The sequence below is a fragment of the Myotis nattereri genome (assembly GCF_964212035.1).
Source record: "Myotis nattereri genome assembly, chromosome: 2".
Classification (NCBI taxonomy): Eukaryota; Metazoa; Chordata; class Mammalia; order Chiroptera; family Vespertilionidae; genus Myotis; species Myotis nattereri.
In genome coordinates, this window is record NC_138076.1 from 210,319,710 (window position 1) to 210,344,278 (window position 24,569).

At 41.5% G+C, this 24,569-nt stretch overlaps 1 protein-coding gene and 1 pseudogene across 2 annotated transcripts in view; both read right to left on the reverse strand.

The window, feature by feature from the left end:
* ENTHD1 (ENTH domain containing 1) overlaps positions 1-24,569 on the reverse strand; it is a gene marked incomplete at both ends in the record, with an annotated part of 85,644 nt that overhangs the window by 29,190 nt on the left and 31,885 nt on the right. The window contains one exon of the mRNA XM_081084053.1: positions 11,699-11,822. Coding sequence (XP_080940179.1) covers positions 11,699-11,822 — 124 coding nt within the window. The remainder of the gene's footprint in view (positions 1-11,698; positions 11,823-24,569) is intronic.
* On the reverse strand, positions 519-1,162 carry LOC308514826 (acidic leucine-rich nuclear phosphoprotein 32 family member D-like; annotated as a pseudogene). Its single transcript has one exon. The product of its transcript is annotated as an acidic leucine-rich nuclear phosphoprotein 32 family member D-like (transcript).

The window sequence follows — 24,569 nt, forward strand, 5'->3', positions numbered from 1 at the left end:
GGGACTTACACACCTGAGAAGTCATAGTCATTTTGATGAAGAACCTGTCACCTTAGTTTAGATTAAGCCTGATTCTCTTAATTTGAAATGTCAGAGGGTTATATAACTTTTTATAATATACACTCGTTAGCAATGTAGTAAAAGATTTATGTTGGATGGCTTCTTGATCTAAAATTCATAAATAATTTTAAAATCAGCATCTATTAATTTTTCTTTTAATCATTATGATGGAGAAAGTTGGGTGCTGCATGACAAATAGAAGGCGGCACCTTTTATTTATTTATTTATTTATTTATTTGGGGGAGGCAGTTAAAATAGTATTTTATTCCACCCCCTCCCACTCACCATCTCCCCACAAGCCCCAGTACACTTCTCCCTTCTCGTTTCCATTGCAATGTTACAATCAGAAAACAAATGTGTGTTGTGGTTTTTTTTTTGGCGGGGGGGCGGGATTTGGGGAGGAGTATGGGTAAAAACAGTCAAATTACAGTAGGAATTTTTCCAAATAGGTTATCCACTTAGTCATCATCTTCTCCCTCATCTTCAGGTTCCCATTTTTGCTTCTGAGCCCTTTCTTCAAGATCATCTTCATCTTCCTTGTTGTTTACTTCCCAGTCATAACCTCTTCATCCTCCTCATTCTCTCCACTCACATCCTCCTCTTCTTCTTCCACTGCCTGAGCACCCTCATCATACTCTTCTTCCTCCTCTTCCTCCTCTACATCGCCCTGGGGCCTGAGGCAGGGGCCTCCTTGTCATCCTTCTAGATATGTAAGTTATGGGAGGAGCTTGAACACGCTTTATCCATAGTCATTCAGGTTGGTTACCTCATAATTGAAAAGGTCTGTCTTGAGGTTTTCTAACTTTTTCAGTGGCTCTATTGTGCTGAGGTCTATTTTGTTGACACTTTTTTGCCAATACTTCCAGGCCTCCTGAGATTCTGTTGTCGCTTAGTTTAAGCTTCTTAAGTTTGTTTAACTTTGGTAAGTTTGTGACTGAGGTGAAGTCCATGTTGATTGTATTTAAGAACTCCAGTTCTTCAAATTCATCTGTGAGGCCTTCGATTTTGCCTCATTAGACCGACAGTTGTCCAGGACAAGCTCTTTCACATCAGAGGGCGTCCCGCTCCGCAGCTCTAAGTGAATCCATTTGTCCATGTCCATGTCGTGTGCGCTCTCTCTGCAGAGGCTCCTAAGCCAGTGGAATTAAATCAATAAACCCTGAACCCACAGCCACACATTTTAGAATTTGAAGGCTCAACCAGCTCCACTCCAATCTTCAAAAGGTGGCACATTTAAATGTAGTTACCATCCATCTTTCTAGTCTTTTATCTAACTGAGCTCTGCAAATAATTGTGGTTTTGCTCTATTCATTCATTTCAATGTAAGCCTTTAAATAGTTTTATCTATGTCTTTTTCATGTATGAATCATGTTTCCCATATTTTTGAAGTAAAAAGGAACAATTAAGTTAAAAGGCATTTTAATTGGCTTAATTAATACCAACCATATAATACTTTTACTATGTTGATAACCACTCAAAGTTCCCTAATCAGTTCTTTCATATGAAGAATGCTTTGCAATGCTCTGGTGATTGACATAGACTATTTCAGGGAAATGTGAAAGCATACAGCAACTGCCCTCAAAATGGAAGACATCAATCAGTGCCCAGTTTATGAGCAACATATAAAAAGAATATGCAACTGCTAAAAAAGTATTGCGTTACCAGGAGGGACAACGAGCAGAGCCCAGAGCAGTGCTGTACTAACGGCAGATTCACCCTGACACCTGGGGGTGGTCTGGGGAACTCCCGTACAATTCTCTTACTAAGTCAAATGGACACACATGTCAGATGATGATGAGGGCTACAAAGAAAATAAAGCAGAGAAGAGGGGTAGGGAGTGCCAATCGTGGGTGGGGTGTCAGTTTTTAATAAAATGTTCAGGAAGGCCTCCCTAGACTGTGACATTTCAGCAGGACATGAAAAGAGGGGAGAGAGTGAGACACCGAGGGAGCCCCATGGGTACAGGACGCAGGGGTGACCTTCAGAAAAAAAGGTCCTCCTCTGGCACACTGTAAAGGAAGCTAAGACTTCATAAAATGGGGCTGGGAATGCATCTGTTATGTACTCAGCCACCTTCCAATGGCCCTGGAGGATACTCCTTTCACCAAGGCATTAAAAACTGTCCAGTGATGGGCACCAGCACTGCTGAAGAGCTTTGTGGTGCTCGTCATCTGTAGGCTGAAGATGACAGTGGGTGATACAGTGGAATCAGGTCCCCTGATCTCTATGGAAATGATGGCATCCTGGAATGGTAGAAGCCAGATGGTTGTGCTTAACTCTTGGAGACAACTAGGCACAATAACCATAGTAAGCCACAGGGATACAAAGATATCAGCTTTTTGTTGTTTTTTACTTTCAGGGATGTATCATAATGGTTAATGAATCACAAGACCTATAGGAAATAGATAAGCAGCCTACTACGTGCTGCTAGAAATACATAGATGGAAGACTTAACTATTGTCATCATGGTAGGTTCGTGGCCTCTTACCCAATTCCTAAACCTAAGCCAGTTCACAGAGCCAGAGCCTCTTGATTGAGGGGAAGGTAAGATCCCTTTGAGGAAGAATCCTGAAATTCCACCACAGGCATACAGAGTAAATCTTGCTCTAAGAGTCTAAGCCTTCCCTACAGGTACCTGAAGCCATTTACAACAACAACTGTACTGGGAAAGGGAAATTCACAGAATTTCCAGGTCTTGTTAGATGCTGGCTCTTAACTAACACTTATCTCTGGAGATCCAACAACTGCACTGTAGTCTACTAAGCAGAGATTTATGGAAATCAGGTGGCACATGAAGTCTTGGCCTAGGCTCCACCCCACTATGGACCTAGTAAAACCACAGACCTACCTCCAGCTATTTCCATGGTCTCAGAACGTATGATGGTAATAGAACACTCAGTAACTGGCAGAATCCCCACATCGGTTCCATGACCCATGGAATTCAGGCTATTATGGTTAGAAGGACCAGGTAGAAGCCCTCAGAATTATACCCCCTTGGCCCCCCAAAAAAAATATTTCAGTGGAAACTTCAAAGATTACTGTCACCATCAAATACTTGATTCTTATCACATTCCAGTATCACCTGCCTGCTTTTCTGAAAAGCCAGATGGATTGTGGAGAATGACTGTAGGTTATTGCAAATATAATCAGGTGGTGATGCCAATCATAGCTGTAGTTCCAGCTGTGGGATCCTTACCCTCAGCCTAGAAATGTTTTTCCAAAATCTATTAATAAAGATCATTAGAATCAGTTAGCTTCATGTGACTGGGACAAGTATACCTTGATTGTCTTGCCTCACAGCTATGTCAACTCTGCCCTTTTAAGAGGGACCTGGATTTCCTTGATATCCCACAGAACAGCACACTGGTCCATTGCAGTGATGATACAGTGCTAACTGGACGTACTAAGCAGGGAGCAGCCAGCACTCCTGGTGCTGCCTGCATGCAGAGGTGGGCGGTAAGTCCTGGGAAAGGCCAAGGGCCGCCACGCCTGTGCAATGTTTATACCGTGGTCAGCAGCGGGTCAGGCTGTCCTCTCCAACGGGAGAGGCAAGTTGGTGCCCCTCAAAAAATCACAGTAATCATGGCCTCTTTGAATTTTGGAGGCAATGTAAACCACATTTGGGCGTTCTGCTCTGATCATTTACCCCGTTTTGAGTGCTCATCAAAGCAAGAAAGGGTTCTGCAGCAGGCCCAGCCCACTGCATAGGCTGCCCGGACAGTACAACCTGGAACCAATGCAACTGCCTGAGGCAGACACAGATGCTAAATGCAGCCTCTCATGAGCCCAGTAGGAAATCACAAATCTGATCTCTAGGGCTTTGGAGGAAGGCCATGCCTTCTCTTGCCTACACCATAGGATGCCAAATAACTATGTGCCCACCATGTAATGGGTATTATCTGGGCCACAGAACATAAAAGTGGACATGAACAGCAGCTCCATTGTGAAATCAAAATGACACACGTGAGATCAGATCAAGCCAGTCCAGAAGCCCCTGTAAACCACACAAGCAGATGACTCAGACTCCTTGGAGCCTGTTCCCACTCCTTTTTGCCTCTCATCAACTTACACCTGTAGCTCCCTGGAGAACTGACAGTTAAGAGGGAAAAGTGCAGGGTTGGTTTACAGATGAATCTGTAAGGTATGCCAGCAGTAGCCAGAAGTGGGTAACTGCTTAATTATAGCTCTAGTCAGAAGTGCCCCTGAAAGACAGTAGGAAAATCCTCCAAAGTAGAATTGCAAACAGTACATCCAGATACACACTTCATGTGGAAAACAAGATGCAATTCAAGGGCAGTGGCTGATGGGTGCACTCAGGAACCTGGAAAGAATACGACTGGAAGATTCGTGATAAAGAAATCTGTGGCTGGACCTCTCAGGATGTATGTGCGTATTATGTGAAGATATTTATGTGCTATATAAAGGCCGACAAGGGGACATTTACTGTGGAAGAGGCCCTCAAAAATCAGGTGGCAAGATGCTCTGTTTAATGGCCATCAATCACTCTTTCCCTGGTCACTGCAGTGGTTCAATGGATTTGGCCATGTTCCAGGGATGGAGGTTATGCATGGGCGCAACAACATAACTTCCCCTCACCAAGGTGACCTGGCTACAAAGCTGCTGGGAGTAGAGTGAATGTCCCACCCCAGGCATGGCACCACTTTCCAGGGAAAACGGCCAGCTGCCCGTGTCAGGCTGGTTATACTGGACCCTCCATTATGAAGGGTGCCAGACTTTGTCTTCATGACCTCATGGGTGCAGAGCTGCCTTCCCTGTCCGCAGCCCTCCCACCAGCACCACCGTTAGTGAACCTACCGAATACCTCGTCTATTTTCCCACCATCTCACAAACACCCCTACACATACCATTCCAGAGAATGAAAAAAATACTTTCCAATTCTTTTTATGAATCTAGCAAAATATCAGTGTCAAAACATGACAAAGAGAATATGAGAAAAGACATTTCTGGTGAATTTTACTCCTAGATATGGATGCAAAACTCCTAAACAAAACATTAGCAAATCAAACCCAGAAAAAAAAAATATATATATGTATTCATATATCATGGCAAAATTGGGCTTTTTCCAGGAATTTAAGGTTGTTTTACTATTTGGAAATCAATTGATACACAAAATTAAGAGCTCAAAGGAGAAAAAGCTATAACCATTAATATAGATGCTAAAAATGGAGAAATTTAACATATATTTATGAGAAAAGTGTTAAATTAGGAATGGAGATCTGCAGAAATGCATATAAATAAGCCTGTTTTAATGGCAAATGGTGAAATCATTCTCCTTAAGACACAGACTAAGTCCAGGAAGCTCACGATCACATTTTCATTCAGCACTGTCTGAGAGGTTCTACCTACACGGCGAGGTAAGAAAACAAAATATATGGTTTAAAAACCAAGAAACAAATCTGCCATCTTTCACAGATGATATGATTTTCAAGATAAGAAACCCAGTAAAATCTACAGATAAATTAGGAAAATTGGTAAGAATTAATTAAGCAAGATTACTAGTTGTAAAATCAATGTACAAAAATTAATTTCACTCACTTTCACCATCAATATTTAGAAAATACAATTTAGAAAATGATATATTTTACAGTAGCTACCGAAGTACATAAAGTACCCAGGACTAAATCTAATAAAAGATATACAAGACCTGTATGGAGAAAACTATCTACACTAATAAAAGAGAAAAATGGTAATTGGCGTACGACGATACCCTTTTCATTGGCTAATCAGGGCTATATGCAAATTAACTGCCAACTAAGATTGGCAGTTAACTGCCAACAAGATGGCGGTTAATTTGCATATGTAGGCACAATGCAGGGAGGCGAAAGGGAAAGCAGGAAGAAGCCCCCTGCCACTGACAGTGATCGGAAACCCAGGGGGGAGCTAAGAGCTGGGGGGCAGGGCAAAGGCGGCCCTGGGGCCGCCTTTCCCCTGCCCCCCAGCCATGATCGGAGAATCAGGTGCCTTTTCCGCCCTGGCCAGTGATAGCAGGAAGTAGGGGTGGAGCCAGCGATGGGAGCTGGGCACGGTCGAAGCTGGCAGTCCCAGGAGCTAGGGGCCCCTTGCCTGGGCCTAAAGTGAAGCCTACGATCGTGGGGCCGCTGCAGCTGTGGGTCCCCGCTGCCCGGGCTGGACGTCTCAGCTAAAGGCATCCTGCAGAGGCAGGGGCGGAGCCCACGCGATCACGGCCCCCCCTCCCACCCCCCGCTGCCACTGCAGGTCCCCGCTGTCCAGGCCGGACGCCTAGGCCAGAGGTGTCAGGCCTGGGCAAGGGGCCGATCCAGTGATTGGAGGGTGATGGGGGTCAATGCCTGAGGGCTCCCAGTATGTGAGAGGGGGCAGGCTGGGCTGAGGGACACTCCCCCCCACACATACACACCCAGTGCACGAATTTCGTGCACAGGGCCCCTAGTACAATATAATACTTTAGCCATGGTTAGGTGGCTCAGTTGGTTGAAGCACCAAAGGGTTGTGGGTTTGATTCCCAGTCAGGGCACATACCTAGGTTGCAGGTTCAATCTCCGGTCGGGGTGAGTACAGGAGGCACCAATTGATGTTTCTCTCTCACATCAATGTCTGTCTGTCTCTCTTTTTTTTTTCTCTCTCTCTCTCTCAAAATACTTCCTTGAGTGAGGATAAAAATAGATAAGTAAATATAATATAATACAGTAAAGAAGATTTAAATGAACAGAATAATTTGATATTATAAAAATGTCATTTGTCCAAATTGATTTCAAGATTGATAGCGCCAATCAAAACTGCAGTGGAGTGGGGGCTATTTTTTTTTTCAAGGAACTTGACAAACTTTTTTGTAGAAAAGCAAAAAGTAAAAAATAGACAAAACACTCCTGATGAAGGAAGTCATCAAGAATTATTGCCAAGGTAGAGTAATTAAAACTATTTGTTGGTGCAGGGATAATCAAATCATTTGCAGAACAGAATACAGAGCTCAGAAACAAATCCATGCACATGTGTAAACTTGCTTTAGGATACAGATGGCATTACAGTTCAGCTAGGAAAAAACAGATTTTGCAATAAAATGATACTGGGACAGCTGGATATCCATTTAGAAATAAAATTAGACTCCTGCTTCCATCATACACAAAATCAATACCAGCTGCATTAAAATTTTAATTGTGGAAAGCAAAACTAGAAATTTTTAACTTATCTAGAAGTATCTTTATAGTCTGGTGACAAGAAAAAAAATTTAAAAAATAACAAGATACAGAAAGTACAAATCATAGGAATAAAATTCTACCTCATTAAAACTGAGAACTTGTTATTCAAAAGACTCTTTACAAAGTGGAAAGATAAGTCATAAACTGGAAAAAATGTATTTTAAAAATGAAATGTTAGCCTCCAGAATAGATGAAGAATTCCTACAAATCAATTAAGAGAAAGCCAAACAACCAAATAGAAAAATGAACAAAAGATCAGAACAGACATTTCACAGATGAGGAAATATGAGTGAACCATACACATTTGAAAATATGCTCAATATAATTATTAAACAATACATTTTAAAACAAATGAGATACCAACCATCACCCAACAGATTGGCGATTTGCCCCCTTCCCGACCTCCCCCCCGCCCCCGCCCCAAAATGACACTATAAAGTTGGTGAGGACATGGAGCAACTAGAACTTTGGAAAACAACTTGGCACTATCTAGTAAATTTAAAGATGTTCATATTGAACCATCAGCAATTTCACTCTGAAATATGTGCCCTAGAGAAACTCTTGTCCATGCAAACCAGGAGTCTCATACAACCATGTTCATAACAGCACTGTTTACAACACGAAAAACTTGAGCACTATACTGATGACAGTGTTCTAGAATGGAATAAATGAATATGCTTTAATACATGTACATAATAAAATACTATACAGCCATGACAACAAATGACAACCAGGTACACACAGAGATGAATCTTAAAAACACATTACTGAGTGATAAGAAGTCACAGAAAAATAAACTCAATGACTATATTTAGATAAAATTTTAAAGCCTGTAAAATTAATAATGTATTGTTCAGAGTATAAACATCTTACCTAATAATAGACAAACATGCAAATTAACTGTCCCTCCACTATGCTCACCAGCCAATCAGGAGAGTATGTAAATTAACCCAACAAAGATGGCGGTTAACTTGCATACGTAGGGGCGAAGCAGTGGAGCAAAGACTCCATCCGGAGCCGCGAAGACTAAAGGCTCCGTCTGGAGCAAAGGCCTGGGTCCCGGGTGCTGGAGGAAAACCAGTGCCGGCAGCCAGGGGAAGGGAAGGCCTATTGCACGAATCTCTTCGTGCAACGGGCCTCTAGTATGTAATAAAACTATAAAGAAAAGCAAGGAATGGTGAGCACAAAATTCAAAAGAGTAGTCACTCAGAAGAAAGGAATGGGCTCAGTGAAGCAAACATCAAGTGTTGGTGAGAGTGAGTACTCCCAAACGCCACAGGCCAGAGTGCAAACAGCGGATCACTGTACCTATGGAGGGGAAAAGCAGGAAGAAAGGAGAACTGAGGATTCTGTACCAGAATACTTTCCTACTTTATTTTTGCCTTGGGCTGAAGTTGCCAAAATTATAACATGGAAATTAGAACCATCTGTTGACAGGATAAGTTAGTGAGCTGGGCAGAATTTACCAAAAGAAATTGAGTAATGTATTTTAGAATCTGTTTCAAATTGTGGAAAAATATAAATAAAAAGCCTACTTTATTTGAGAGAGGAAAAAGCTGTCATTTAATCATTATCTATAATGGGCAAAACATGGAAATAACTTAAATAACCATTAACATGATATTGGTTAAATAAAATAGACATTTCATACTGTGGCACACTGTTATAATAGTTATAAAAAATTAAATAGATCAGGAATAGTGAAATGGACTGATATGGAACAGGAGAGAGTTGTTAAATAGATGCTACTTAGTACATGTTAGAGTCATTTCAAAACAGAAGAGAAAAATGAATTAGTCAATAAAATGTTTTTGAGACACTGGATGCCCACTGCTGTATCTCAAAACATTCACAAATATTTTAAATCCAGATAGGTTAAAGAACTAAAAAAATTAAAATAAAATATGGGTGATCATGCATTATGAACCTATGTGGGAAAAGCCTTCTAAAAACACAATAACAAAAGCACAGAAGGAAAAAAGGAATAACTATGACTATATGAAATAGAAAGCCTCTATAAAAACACCAACAAAACAAAAAAAGTCTATAAAAAAGGTTTAAAGGTAATTCATAGCCTGTAAAATGATATTTGCAACATAAATAACAGAAAGGATTAGTAAAATGGTAGAATCATCCCTCACGTGACATATTCTGTGACTTTTTCCCTCTTAACGGTTGCCACTGATGCTCATTTATACTCAGTTTCACTTATATTAAAATGTTGGCAAGGGGAACCATGTCCACAAAGCCTGAACATGGATATTTACAGCACCTTTATTTATAACTAGAGGCCCGGTGCACAAAATTCGTGTGCAGGTACGGTCCCTAGGCCTGGCCTGTGATCAGGGCCATCTTACCCAGCTGCCTGCAGCTGGCCCTGCCACCCACCTCCACCCACCCCCAGTTCCCCATATGTCATCCAGTGATTGGAGCCTGTCGGTCCAGGGGAGGAACTGAGAGGTTGGCCATTCCCACTTGCTCACGGGTCCTGCCCCTGCCGTGGGTCGCCCTCTGTGTGTGGGGCGACTGGCGGGGCAGGGGACTTGGCCTGACACCACCCACCCCCGGTTCCCTGTTCGCCATCAGCCAATCAGAGCCTGTCGGCCAGGGAATGGGACTGAGAGGTGGTCAGTGTGCCTCATAGTGACTGGTCCAGCGGATGTTCTGGTCATTCCGCCATTAAGGTCAATTACCCTTTTATTACATAGGTTTGCCAAAACTTGGACACTACTAAGATGTTCTTCAGTAGGTGAATGGGTAAGTACCCTAGCATATCCTATCCAGCACTAAAGGAAAAGGGCTATTAAGCCATGAAAAGACACGGAGGAACCACAATGTATATCACTAATTGAAAGAAGCCAGTCTGAAAAGACTACATACTGTATGATGCCAACTATGTAACTTTTTGGAAAAGACAAAAGTACGGAGACAGTTCCAATATCAGTAGTTACCAGTGGGTAGAGGGGGATGTAGAAATGAACATCAGAGCATACAGGATTTTTAGGGCAGTGAAACTTCTCGATATCGTACTATAATGGTGGACACATGTTACATATTTGTCAAAACACATAGAATGTACCAAACCAAGAGTGATGCCTAATGTAAACTATGGGGTTTGGATGATATTGTGACCATAAAGTGTTAATGTAGGTTCACTGACTGCTATGAATGCACCACTCTGGTGCGGGATGCTAATAATGTGGGAAGCAGTGCTTATTTGCAAGTAGGGGGTGTATGAGAAATCTCTGTACCTTCTTCTCAATTTTGTTGTGAACCTAAAACTGCTCTTAAAAATAAAATCTATTAAAAAGGTGGGGGAAATGTATGGGGTTACTAATAAGAATACAAAAATGTGTCCTTACTACTCTTTCTTCAAGCTTCTGGATTTGGATCAGTTACGTAAAGTATATTCTAAGAATACAAAGCAAGATGTCTATAAAACTGTAACCACTTATAACTAATTATCCATGTGAATAATACCATCCATGTGCAGCAAATATTATCCACAACTTCTTGTTTTTGTGTCTATTAAAATATCCTCACCACTCTCATGATTGGTTTTATAAGGAAACTATAAACATGAACTTGTAAAATAAATCTATACTAATAAACTACAGTTTTTATATTTTTTGGATACTGGGTATCTATTTAAGGGAAAAGTGTGGTGCATGGTCCAAAGATGAGGGAGAGGATGAAACTCAGAACATAAGGAGCCACCTCTGTGATAAGGGAAAGCATGCCTGGGTGAATATAAAAGCAAAGGTATCTGAAGGGATGAAAAATACTAATGAAAAAGTTTTATTCTCATATTGGCAGAAGATCTTTCATCTTATTTTTTGAGAAAATCAAGAGGAAGAATGGACTGAAAATTGAGTGTTCATGGAGAATAGAAAGGACGAAGTGGCTCAACAATGAGTCAATCAGATCTTGAGTAGCAGTAGAGCCCAGTTGGAATTTAATGGTGTAATTTATTGGAGACAGATTTTGTATAATTTTATACTGTGCCTTTTTCTCTAATGTTAATTACTCAAGAGTTGATTAACCAATTTGTGGGATACTATATACATCTTGCTTTTCATCTAATGCTTGCTTCTGAAAAATGGCATAATTTAAAGTCTTTATCAAAGAGAAGTTAATACAAATGAAAAAAGGAACTGAAATTAATTTGTTCTGTTCTTAACAATTCATAAAAGATGTAAGGCTTGTAGTTAATAATTTTTTAAACAAAACAATGACAAAATAGAGAAAAAACATTGAAATAAATGGTAAAATAAGATTACAGACTCACATGTGGGTTGAATTTGCCCATGCTAGTCATGTTCAAAGTTAAATTAAAGCCGTTGTTGCTATATTTCACAAAATAAAATTTGATGAAAAAAATTCCTGCCCAGTGTTTCTTATTCACGTTTCTGAGTAAACTTCCTATTCTTTAACCAACTTACCTGCATTCCAGAGGTTACAATCTTCTGCTTGCCCTTCTGACAACCATGTAGATGACGAGATAATGGCTGGAGGAATTGTCGGCAAAAGTGGCTTTGGGTCATCCTCATAAAATAACATCAGGTCCTTACAGAAAACAAGAGAGCACATAAAAGTTGAAAAAAAAAGAATACCATTGCCTCAGTTTGCTACAATGGATGGGCAATTTGTGGAGATACAATCTATATGCACTATGTACAAAATGTGTATAAACACATTTTTAAATATATTTTTATTGATTTCAGAGAGGAACAGAGAGGAAGAAAGAGATAGAAACATCACTGATGAGAGGGAATCATTGATTGGCTGCCTCCTACACGCCCCCTACTGGGGATCGAGCCCGCAACCTGGGCATATGCCCTTGACCAGAATCAAACCTGGGACGCTTCATCCACTGAGCCAAACCAGCTAGGGCAAACACATTTTGATTGAAAGAACTCACACATGAGCTATCTTGTGTGAACTGGGTGTCCACTGAGTATAGGATGATCCAAATAAAGTATATGCAGTGGGGTTGGTTAATATGTCTTTTTCTCCCATAAATGGGGATACTTAATAGTACTTTATTATAGTACTAGAGGCCCGATGCACGAATTCATGCACTGGTAGGGTCCCTCGGCCTGTGGGGATCGGGCCAAAACCAGCTCTTTGACATCCCCCAAGGGGTTCCGATTGTGAGAGGGTAGTTCTTGGGTGATGCACCCCGGAATCAGGCTCCCTCCTCTCTGGTTCCGGGTCCATCACCTGAGAACCGCAGCTGCCAAGTCATTGCAGCTCAGCAGCTTCTGCGTTGAGCGTCTGCCCCCTAGTGGTTAGTGCGCGACATAGCTACTGGTCGGAGCATCTGTGCCCTGGTGGTCAATGCGCATCGTACCTACCGGTTGCACAGTAGAACAGTCGCTTAGGCTTTTATGTATATAGATAATGAACATATAGTAAGTGCAAAAACCTTAAGTATGAGCTCGTAACTTTTACTTTGGGTGTATACCTATATATAACCACATTTCCTTCACTCCAGAAAGTTCCCTCAAGTTCCTTTCTAGTTGATACCATCCCTCCATCACTAGTAAACAGTATTCTATATTCTATCACCACCAATGAGTTTGCCTGTTCTTGAACTTCATATAAAGATAACCATACACTATATATGCTTGTGTATCTGATTTGCATTGTTTATCATAATGGTCATGAGATGCATCTGTATTTTGTGTGCAAGTAGTCCCCCCTTATCTGTGGTTTTGCTTTCTGTGGTTTTAGTTATACACAGTCAAACATGTTCCAAAAATACTAAATAAAAATTCCTGAAATCGCCCTAACTGGTTTGGCTCAGTGGATAGAGTGTTGTCCTGTGGACTGAAGGGTCCCAGGTTTGATTCTGGTCAAGGGCATATACCTTGGTTGAGGGAACATCCCTAGTAGGGGGTGTGCAGGAGGCAGCTGATCCACGTTTCTCTCTCATCCATGTTTCTAACTCTCTATCCCTTTCCCTTCCTCTCTGTAAAAATCAATAAAATATATTTTAAAAAATTCCTGAAATAAACAATTCCTAAGTTTTAAATTGTGTGCCATTCTGAGTAGCGTGATAAAATCTTGTGCTGTCCTGCCCAGAATGCAAATCGTCCCTCTGTCCAGCAAATCCATGCTGTATATGATGCCCGCCTGTTAGTCACTCAGTAGCTGTCTTGGTGATCAGATTGACTGTCATGGTATCACAGTGGTTGTGCTCAAGTAACTCTTAGAGTAGCCTAATGCTATGTCACTTCATCTCACCACGGAGGCACTGTATCATCTCATATCATCACAAGAAGAAGGGTGAGTATAGTACTATAAGATATTTTTGAGAGAGAAACCACATTCACATAACTTTTAGTGCAGTATATTGTTATAATTGTTCTCTTTACTATGTTATTGTTAATCTGCTACTGTGCCTAATTATAAATTAAACTTTATCATAATATTAGGAAAAACAGTACAGATGGGGTTCAATACCAGTATTATCCTCAGTTTTAGGCATCCACTGGATCTTGGAGCATATCCCCCATGGATAAGGTGGAACAACTGCATCAGTATTTCTTTTTTATAAGAAATATTACATTGTGTGAATATATCATAATTTTAAAACAATTCTTTATTGTTTAAAGTATTACATATGTCTCCTTTTTTCCCCATTGACCTCTCCCCAGCCACTCCCACCCCCAGCACATGCTCTCACCCCCCTAGTGTCTGTGTCCACTGGTTATGCTTATATGCATGCATACAAGTCCTTTAGTTGATCTCTTACCCCCTCCCCGACCCTTCCCTGCCTTCCCTCTGAGGTTTGATGGTCTTCTCGATGCTTCTCTGTCTCTGGATCTATTTTTGTTCATCAGTTTATGTTGTTCATTATATTCCACAAATGAGTGAGACCATGTGATATTTATCTTTCTCCAACTGGCTTATTTCACTTAGCATAGTGCTCTCCATGTCCATACATCCTGTGGTGAATCGTAAGAGTTCTTTCTTTTTTATCGCAGCATAGTATTCCATTGTGTAGATGTACCACAGTTTTTTAATCCACTCATCTGTTGATGGGCATTTAGGCTGTTTCCAAATATTAGCTATGGTAAATTGTGCTGCTATGAACATAGAGGTGCATATATCCTTTCTGATTGGTGTTTCTTGGGATATTCACAATTTTTAATCCATTCTCCTGCATATGAACATTTGGGTTATTTCCAAATTTCAGTTATTAAGAATAAAGCTCATTACCCCTGGATATTACATAGGAGAAGAATGGCTAAGCCGTACACTTATTTTTAACTTCATCCAAAACTGCCAAAGAAAGTGATTTGCTACTTTTTATAATTTAACTTTTATTTATTTTGACATCATTGTAGTTTCACATTCAGTTGTGAAAAATAATAGATTCTGTGTATATTCTTTATCCTTTACCCAGCTTCCCTGGTAACATGTTGCAAAATTATAGTACAACGAAAGGCACAGTGCATGAATTCGTGCACGGCTGGGATCCCTAGGCCTGGCCGGCGATCAGGGCCAAATGGGGCCAGGCCGATCAGGGCCTGTGGGCCAGGGGGAGGGACCTGTGGAAGGCTGGCCACTGGCCCCAAGGAGGGAACTGGCCCTCGGCCCCCCTGGGAAAGGGGCTGCGTCTGCCGCCACCCACCCCCAGTTCCCCATCCAAGCCCAGGGCCCAAAGGCTCCAGAGGGGTCGGGAGAGAAGGCGACCGTTGCCAGGCCGGGTGCAGAAGGAATGGACGCTGCCGCCACCACGGCTGGCGCCCTGCAACTGCACGGTTCCCTGTCTCCTCCCTTTGCGATTGCGCCGCCACCACGGCAGGCAGGCGGCCCCTGGGGAAGGGAGAGGACAGGAGTGAGACAAACCCTGTGTTGAGGGCTGACTTTCAATAAACTGCTCTGCTACATATGAAACCCCAACCCAGAAGCAGGTCTACAAATGGTTTAGCACCAGGAGTTGATGGGGGCCAGCCGGCTGGGGGGAGGGACTGCAGGAGGTTGGCTGGCCAGGGGGAAGGGACCACAAGCGGTTGGCTGTGGGAGCGTACTGACCACCAGGGGGCAGTTCCTGCGTTGAGCATCTGCCCCCTGGTGGTCAGTGCACATCATAGCGACTGGTCTGGTCGTTCCAGTTGTTCGGGCGTAAAAGTTGCTTAGGCTTTTATATATATAGATATTATATCCTGGATATTGACAATGAAATGATCAAAATAAAGAACATTTTCATCACAAGGATCCTTCCTGATGCCTTTTAATCACCAGTCTCCACAACTACTAATCTATTCTCCATTTTTATATTTTTGACATTTAAAGAATGTTATATAAATGGCATTTTTTTAACCTGGCATAATTCCTGGAGAGTCATCTAAGTTGTTGTGTGTATCAATAATTTGTTCCTTTTTATTGCCAATTAGTATCCATGATATAGATGTAAGACAGCTTAATTCGTTAAAGGATGTCTGGGTTGTTCTCAGATTTTAGCAATTACAAATAAAGCTGCTTTCAACACTGTGTATAGGTTTTTGTATGAAAATAAGTTTTCATATCTCTGGGATAAATGCCTAAAAATGCAATTGCTGTCATATAGTAATTGCATGTTTAGTTTTATAAAGAAAGTGCCACTATTTTCCTGAGTAATTGTACCACTTTACAATATATATGTGATCCAATTTATCCACATGCTCACCAGCATTTGGTGGTGTCACTACTTTTTACTTTAGCTATCTTGATATTTACTGTGTGTTTATATTACATGTTCCTAATAGCTAATGCTGTTGAACATGTTTTCACTTGCTTTAGTGGCCATCTGTATTTGCTGAAGTGGCTGTTCATATCATTTGCCCATTTTCTAACTGGATTGTTTGGTTTTTAACTGTTGCGTTTTAAGAATTCTTTTATGCTCCAGATGTTAGTTGTTTGCTAGATATGTGGCTTGCAAATATTTTCTCCCAGTTTGTAGCTCTCATGTTCACACTCTTAACAGGGTCTTTCACAGAGCAAAAGCTTTTGTTTTTATTTTATTTTTTAGTTACATTTATTGGGGTGACATTGGTTAGTAAGATTATACAGGTTTCAAGTGTACATTTCTATGATACATGATCTGTATATTGCATTGTGCACCCAAAGTCAAATCATCTTCTGCTACCACATATTTGGCTGTCTTTACTTACTACCCGTCACGTCCTTCCCTCTGGTAACTACCATCCTGTGTCTCTATGAGTTTCAGTTTTATATCCCACATATGAGTAAAATCAAATGGTTCTGAGATTTTCCTGACTAACATTTCACTTAGTATGAAATGTTTGCAAATAAATGTTTTCAAATTTTCGGATAGATACCCAGAACAGGGATTGCTGGGTTATATGGTGAATCTATTCTTAATGTCTGTAAGAACCTCCATACTTGCTGGGGTCCAACCCCAGCAGGTCCAGGGGTCCCCAAAGGTGTGGACGGAGTCGCGAAGAAGGAATGACACGGAGACAGCGTTCAGTTGATCAGCAGCCTAGCCAGGATCTCTAGCCAGGATCTCCAGCCAAGTTCTGATCTGGATCTCCAGCGAAGTTCTGCTGCTTATTGTCTTGTTACATCCGTATTTATACCAGTTGATTTTAATCCTGTCAATTTCTATTACAAAGGGTAGGGCGTTTCTTATCTCCATTCCAGGGAGTAAAGAAAGATTATGTAGCTTAAGCATGATTGTTTGTAGTTATAGTGATTAACTACCCGCCTGGCACTTAGTTAAGGAGTTTCATCCCCTCCCTAACTTCAGGGAAAAATCCCTACCTGGGGAAACAACCTTTCTCGGAGAGCTGACCTTGGTTAAAACACACAGCGCTAAGGGGAGCAAACATATTAAGAACAGTATGCTATATACGCCAGGTCCCTTGAAACATATGCTGTGCAGATGTTTCTATCCTGCAGCAACTGTGTCAGGCAGCAAGGATGGACTGGCTTCCGGCAAATTCCCCCTTTTTTATTTTTTAAATGATAGCGCATGCAAATCAGTGGCCACCTCTCAGATTGGGCCATTTAAAACTTGGAAGACTGGCAAGCAATGACAGTGAGCATAACTATAAACATAGTGGATGGAGTGCACAAGGAGCCGCATTCCTGTAGAAGGTTGCCGGCCTCTTCAGTCAAGGGATTACAGCTGTCCTCAAGTTGTTGGTTTGATTGTCTTTGTTGGTCTGGCTAGCGGGCGGCGTCACTGGCGATGGGCTTCCCGAAGCGTCAGCGAGTTGAAGGGCTGCATCAAAGGGTCCATCAGGGCCATGGTTGATGGTGGTGTCGGTGTCCGAGGAGGAGTAAGCTGTGCCCTCTGGGTCAGCTGATATGGAAGATGGAGGGTAGTGGAGAGAAAAAGAAGAGAAAGCAAAAGAACTACAAGGCATGGAAGTGTTTAGAAAAAAGAGGGAGAAGAAAGGGAAGAAGGCAGCATCCTGACACAGCCCTTTCCTTCAGCTGCCCCTTTCCCTGTGGTCCAAGGTAGAAATGGGAAACAAGTCCTGTTGCAGTGAGAGGGCAGCTGCTGTCAGCCAGTCTCTGTCTTTACCTGGGTCCCAATCTGAGCTGGGCATGGGAAGCGGGAAGCAGCCATGGGGACAGGAGACCTTCCTCAGAAGGGGCGAGTGTTCAAGCCCCTGAACCACTGCGGGGGGGGGGGGGGGTGAGGATCTGTGCCCCACCTCTGTTGAACCCCAAGTTCTCTCCTATTGGCCCCCCAACTGTGCCTGTCTTAGGTTGCCCCACCCTGTGATCTTACCCGTCTTTGACTACCAGCCATCTCTGGGCCAAGTAGGGTGATGTGAGGTTCAGTTCTGTCTCCTTGGTGGCCTATGTCCCTCTGGCCTCCATGCCCAGCAACTGCCTTGGGATCCCCTTGCCTGCTGGCGGGGCCCTGGCATTGATCACATATCTTGGGGAACCCAGGTTTCTTCTCCAGGGAGGGCCCAGCTCACGCTATTGGGTGAAAGACAGATCCATGGTACCAGCCACCATGAGGCTTCAACCTCAGCATGAACAGAGAGCTCAGGCAACAGCTATGGGCAATTGGATTGTAAGAAGAGGGTCCCTCTTGAGACAAGGATAAGAGGGGCCAATACAGGACAAAGGAGAGTCCCGGAACAGGGCTTTCTCAGCCCAGGATGTCAGGCTCTTGGCACAAGACAACTCCATGTAAGGGACATATACCAAACACCCCTAGTCACGGCATAAAAGGGAGGTGCCCTTCCTGGAACAGTAGGGTAGGGAGATTCTAGAAAAGGCTGTGTTCAGGAAAGAAGGAGAAAGGCCAGAGAACCAGCAAACAAGTAGTTAGATTTTAAAAAAAGGAAAAAGGAAAGGAGATGTGGGGCAAAAGCTGGGACATGTGGAAAGACAAAAAGGAGGCACATGTGATCCTCCCAATGGACAGATTGTTCCAGCTCAGGGCTGCACATCTGCTGCAGATGGGCACTGGTCAGGTGTGCTATGATGAGGCAGAGATGGCGGGCGGTGAGACATAAGGTCGGACTAGACGGTCTGGAATCCACACAGGTGAGTCTGCGTCCTGTGGAAATATACAAGCATATCCTCTCCCCAAGGTTAAAAGTACATCAGGTCCCTTCCAGGCTCCTGTAAGCAACTCTCTCCATTTGACAAGGGCTTTAGGTTTAGTTAGATCAGGGTTCCAATGCCTGTACATCGAGGAATTTCCCTCAGAATCTACATTTAGTATATTAATTACAAATAGAGTATGTTGTAGAACTTGATGAGGAGAGGAATATTTAAACTCATTTTCTTGTAATATTTTGTAACAGGAGTAAATCAAACACTGCTGGGGCTATATAATAGAACTCCCATTTGAGATAAGATATCTCTTCCCCATAATGTAAAGGGGATAGTTGTAATTACATAGGGACAGAATGTTCCTTAATGTTGATCTTCATCAGCCCAAATTAAAATCTGAGAACTCTTTTTTACATTAGATGCCTTGCCTAGTCCTACTAGGGAAGTGGAGGTGGTGTGCATGGGCCATGAAGAGGGCCAATCCTTCCCTGCTATGCAGGAAACATCTGCTCCTGTATCCAATAGACCTTCAATTGGTTTTCCCTGAATTTGTAAAATTTTTGTAGGTCTAGTAGCATGGATTTCTTGTATCCAAAATGCTGCATCGCTAGATCCAAAGCCTCCGGCCCCTCTAGCTTTCTGGGTAACAGCTGTCCCTATTTTATGTATTGGTAACAGGAGTAATTGGGCAATTCTCTGGTTGGGCTGAATCTGTATAGTTGTGGTGGGTGGGGAAAGTAAAATCTGTATTTCTCCTGCGTAGTCTGCATCAACAACTCCTGGGATGACTAAGATCCCCTGTAACGAGGTGAGCTCCGTCCTAATATTAAACCTACAGTTCCCTCAGGCAGCGGCCCAGACACTCCTGTAGAAATGGCTGCTACTGGCGAGTCTGGGGTTAGTATTGCATGGGTGGTTGAGTGGAGGTCCAATCCTGCACTGCCTGGGGTTGCCCTGAAGAGGTCACTGACTGATCGAAATTTGCAGAGGGGTTGAAGGTTGATGCCCCTATTATTGCAGGGGCCTGGGGCTGGCCCCTTCTCAAGTTTCCCAATTGAGGTGATGGGATATAACCTCCTTGGGAGCTATTTGTAGAGTTTAAAGGCCGACCATTTTTATGGTATTTTGATCTACATTCCTTTGCCCAATGGAATCCTTTCTGACATCGGGGACAAACGGTTTTTGAAGGATTAATATTATTCCCTAATGTATTTCCAGGCTGTCGAGGAGCTTGCCATCTGGCCTGAGTATTATTATTTTTATTTGGGCATTCTCTGCTAAAATGCCCAGATAAGCCACAAGAGTAGCAGTTCATATTTCTTTTATTACCTGTATTATTGCTGGCTTGTCCTATACCCTGTACATATCGAGGGTATGTCTCCCCTTTGAGAGCTGCAGCTATAGCTATACCCTGTATAAATGCTGGACTTACATCAGCACACTGTTTTATAAAATCATTTATAGTTCCTGTTCTGCGAATCAGCCTTAATAAAGCCTGACAGGTATTATTAGCATTTTCAAAAGCCAGTTGTTTGATTAGGATATCGGCTGCCTCTTTGTTATTGATTACTCTCTTACCTGCCTGTATGAGGCGAGAAAGGAAATCCTGATATGGTTCCTCGACCTTCTGTTTAACCTCTGTAAGGGTGGTTGTTTTTCCTGCTGTATAAGGTAGGGATTTCCAGGCATTTATTGCACAACTGGTTACTTTGGTAAGTGCCTCTGTGGGCATATTCATTTGCTCCTGAGCCGTGTTAAAATCACCTTCTCCTAATATCATGTCTAGGGTTATTCCTTTTCTGTTTTTTTTGCTAGTGGCTACAGCTTTCTTAGCAAGATCATCATATTCAGTTTTCCATAATAAGTAATCGCCTCCTGAGAGACAGGCTTTACAAACCTGTGACCAATCATAAGGAGTCATCCATTTACTGGCTAGGGTTTCTACCAAGGTTTGTGTGTAAGGAGCTAGAGGTCCATATTCAGAGCAGGCCAATTTTAATTCTTTAAGTACTTTGTAAGGTATAGGCTCCCAGGTGGGGTTTCCGTCCCCACCAGACTCATTCTCATATGCAACTGGGAAGCAGAGTGAGAATTCAAGATCTCCATTAGCTTCAGCTTCTCTTATCGCCCTTTGAAATTTAGACATGGAGCTCATAGGAGCCACAGGCTTCCTTTCTAATTTGGGGAGCCTGTTTTGAATGGGAGGGCCTCTCTCCTCTCTACTGACTGGAAAGGACCAATGGTCATGTTTATGATATTTATTCTCCTCCCGGTCAGTAGGCATAGCTAAATTGCTTTTAGATTGAGCTGAAGACAATAATGATGTATCCTCTCTGGGTGGAGCCGAAGGACTATTTAAATTTTGAGAACGTTCAACTGTTTTTGCCTCTGGTGCCAAGGTTTCACAAATTGAATTCCAGAGAGAAAAGGTAACTGCCGGGACCTTCTCAGATCCATGGTAGCTGTAATAGTTCTTTAATTGCTTTCCTACTTTAGTCCAAGTTTCTAAATTAACAGTTCCATCCTCAGGAAGCCATTGACATACGTCTTCTATAAAACTTTCTGTCTGACTGGGAGTAACCTTAACTCCTCTGCTAGCAAGCATATGTGTTAAAAGATTAATACAGAGTCTTTTTTCTTTAGACTCAGTATGACCCATCCTGTCAATCTAAGTTCTGTACTAACTACCCGCTTACCCTACTTATCCTCTATGGGGGGAGGGGGGGGGGTCTGCAGCACCCTACGGTGCAGTCCTATCCATCCCAAGTACGAGGGGACTTACCTAAGGGTCCCTGTTCGGGCGCCAGATGCTGGGGTCCAACCCCAGCAGGTCCAGGGGTTCCCAAAGGCGTAGACGGAGTCGGTGAAGAATGAAGGACACGGAGACAGTGTTCAGTTGATCAGCAGCCTAGCCAGGATCTCCAGCCAGGATCTCCAGCCAAGTTCTGGTCTGGATCTCCAGAGAGGTTCTGCCGTTTATTGTCTTGTTACATCCGTATTTAAACCAGTTGATTTTAATCCTGTCAATTTCTATTACAAAGGTTAGGGTGTTTCTTATCTCCATTCCAGGGAGTAAAGAAAGATTATGTAGCTTAAGCATGATTGTTTGTAGTTAAAGTGATTAACTACCCGCCTGGCACTTAGTTAAGGAGTTTCATCCCCTCCCTAACTTCAGGGAAAAATCCCTACCTGGGGAAACAACCTTTCTCGGAGAGGTGACCTTGGTTAAAACACACAGCGCTAAGGGGAGCAAACATATTAAGAACAGTATGCTATATACGCCAGGTCTCTTGAAACATATGCTGTGCAGATGTTTCTATCCTGCAGCAACTGTGTCAAGCAGCAAGGATGGACCGGCTTCCGGCACATACTGTTTTCCATAGTGGCTATACCAGTTTACATTCCTACCAGAAGTGAATGAGGGTTCCTTTTTCTCCACAACCTCTCCAACACCTGTTACTTTTTTTTGTTAATAATAGCCATTCTAATACTAGGTGTGAGGTGGTATCTCCTAGTTTTGATTTGCATTTCCCTAACAGCTAGTGAAGTTGAGCATCTTTTCATATATCTGTTGGCCATTTGTATGTCTTCTAGGGAGAAGTGTTTGTTCAGGTCTTCTGCCCACTTTTAATTGGATTGTTTGTTTGGTGTTGAGCTATATCAGTTCTTTATATATTTTGGATATTAACCCCTTGTCAGAGCTGTTGTTTGTAAAATATCTTCTCCCATTCAGTTGGTTGCCCTTTTGCTCTGTTGGCAGTTTCTTTTGCTCTGCAGAGGCCTTTTAGTTTGATATAGTCCCATTCATTTATTTTTGCCTTTGCTTTCCTTGCCTTTGGGGTCAAATTCATAAAAGCTTCTCTAAGACCAACACAATGGCCACAACACATATAATAATAGTGATATATTATTTTTTAATGTATTGTTGTATTCAATTTGTATTCATAAGTTTAGTTCCTATGTTTTCTTCTATGTAATTTATTGTTTCAGATCTTATATTTAGGTCTTTGATCCTTTTTGAATTAATATTTGTACATGGGGACAAACTGTACTCTAATTTCATTCTTTTGCATGTGGGTTTTCAATTTTCCCAGCACCATTTATTGAAGAGGCCTTCTTTTCTCCATTATATGTTTTCTGTTCCTTTGTCAAAAATTATTTGCCCATGCACATGTGGTTTTATTTCTGGGTTCTCAATTCTGTTCCATTGGTCTGTGTGTCTGTTTTTCTGTCAATACCATGCTGTTTTGATTATCGTTGTTTTGTAGTATAAAGTCAGGTAGTGTGAGACCTTTGACTTCATTCTTTTTTCTGAGGATTGCTTTGGCTATCCTGGGTCTTTTGTGGTTCCATACATATCTGATGATTTTTTTTGCTGTATTTCTTTAAAAAATGTCATTAGGATTTTTATGGGGATTGCATTAAATCTGTATATTGCTTTGGTAATATGGACATTTTAACTATGTTGATTCGTCCAATCCATGAACATGGAGTATCTTTCAATTTCACTGTGTCTTTTTCAATCTCTTTTTTGTAGTTTTAGTACATATGTCCTTCACATCCTTTGTTAAAAGTTGATTCCTAGGTATTTTATTTTTTGTTGCAATTACAAGAGAAATTTTTTTTCATTTCTTTTTCTAATATTTCATTGTTAGTATACAGAAATGCAGTGGATTTTTGAACATTGATTTTGTATCCTGCAACTTTACTGTATTTGTTTATTATTTCTAAAAGTTTTTGGTGGAGTCTTTAGGATTTTCTATATAAAAAAATCATGTCATCTGCAAAAAGTGACACTTTTACTTTTTTATTCCCAATTTGGATGCCTTTTGTTTCTTTCTCTTACCTAATTGCCCTGGCTAGGATATCCAGTACTATGTTGAATGAGAGTAGTGAGAGTGGATATCCTTGTCTTGTTCCTGATTTTAGAGGAAAAGCTTTCAGCTTTTCAACACTGAGAATATTATGTTGAGGTACTTTCCTTCTATACCTATTTTATTGAGAATTTGAATCATAAATGGATGTTGTATCTTACCAAATGCTTTTTCTGCATCTATTGATAAGCCCATATGATTTTTATCCTTTGTTTTGTTAATGTAGTGTGTTACATTGATTGATTTGCATATATTGAACCATCCTTGAGCTCCTGGAATGAACCCCACCTTAATCATGATATATTATTTTTTTAATGTATTATTGTATTCAACTTGCTAGCATTTTGTGTTTCTGTTGTTTTTATTTGATGGTGTTCCATACTTTATTCCAACCTCTTTTTTAAAGTTATGTGTCTCAATTTTGTTTTGTTTTTTTGTGTGTGTGGTTACCATTAGGTCTATGAAAAAGAAAGTTTCATATATACAATAGTCCTTTTTCTTTTTAATCCAACCTCCTCTACAAATTCAGACCTTACCCACATCCCTTTTATGTTTCTGTTGTCACGAATTATCCCTGTTTATGCTGTTAAGTTTGCTGATGATCTTACTTGTAGAACAAAAGTTTTAAATTGTGATGTCTTACATCATGTTTTTTTCTTTTAGGGATTATGTTTTGGGCCAGCCCTATATGCCAAAGGGTTTTCTCCAATATATTTTTTCAGTATTATAGTTTTACATTTTACATTTAAGTCTGTGATCCATTTGGAGTGAATTTCTGTTTACGGTTTAATTTCAGAGTCATGGTTTTGCCTATAAATGCCCAATTGCTTGAATATAATTTATTAAAAATGTTATCTTTGAATTTCTTTTGTCAAAAATCAGTTGGACATATCTGTGT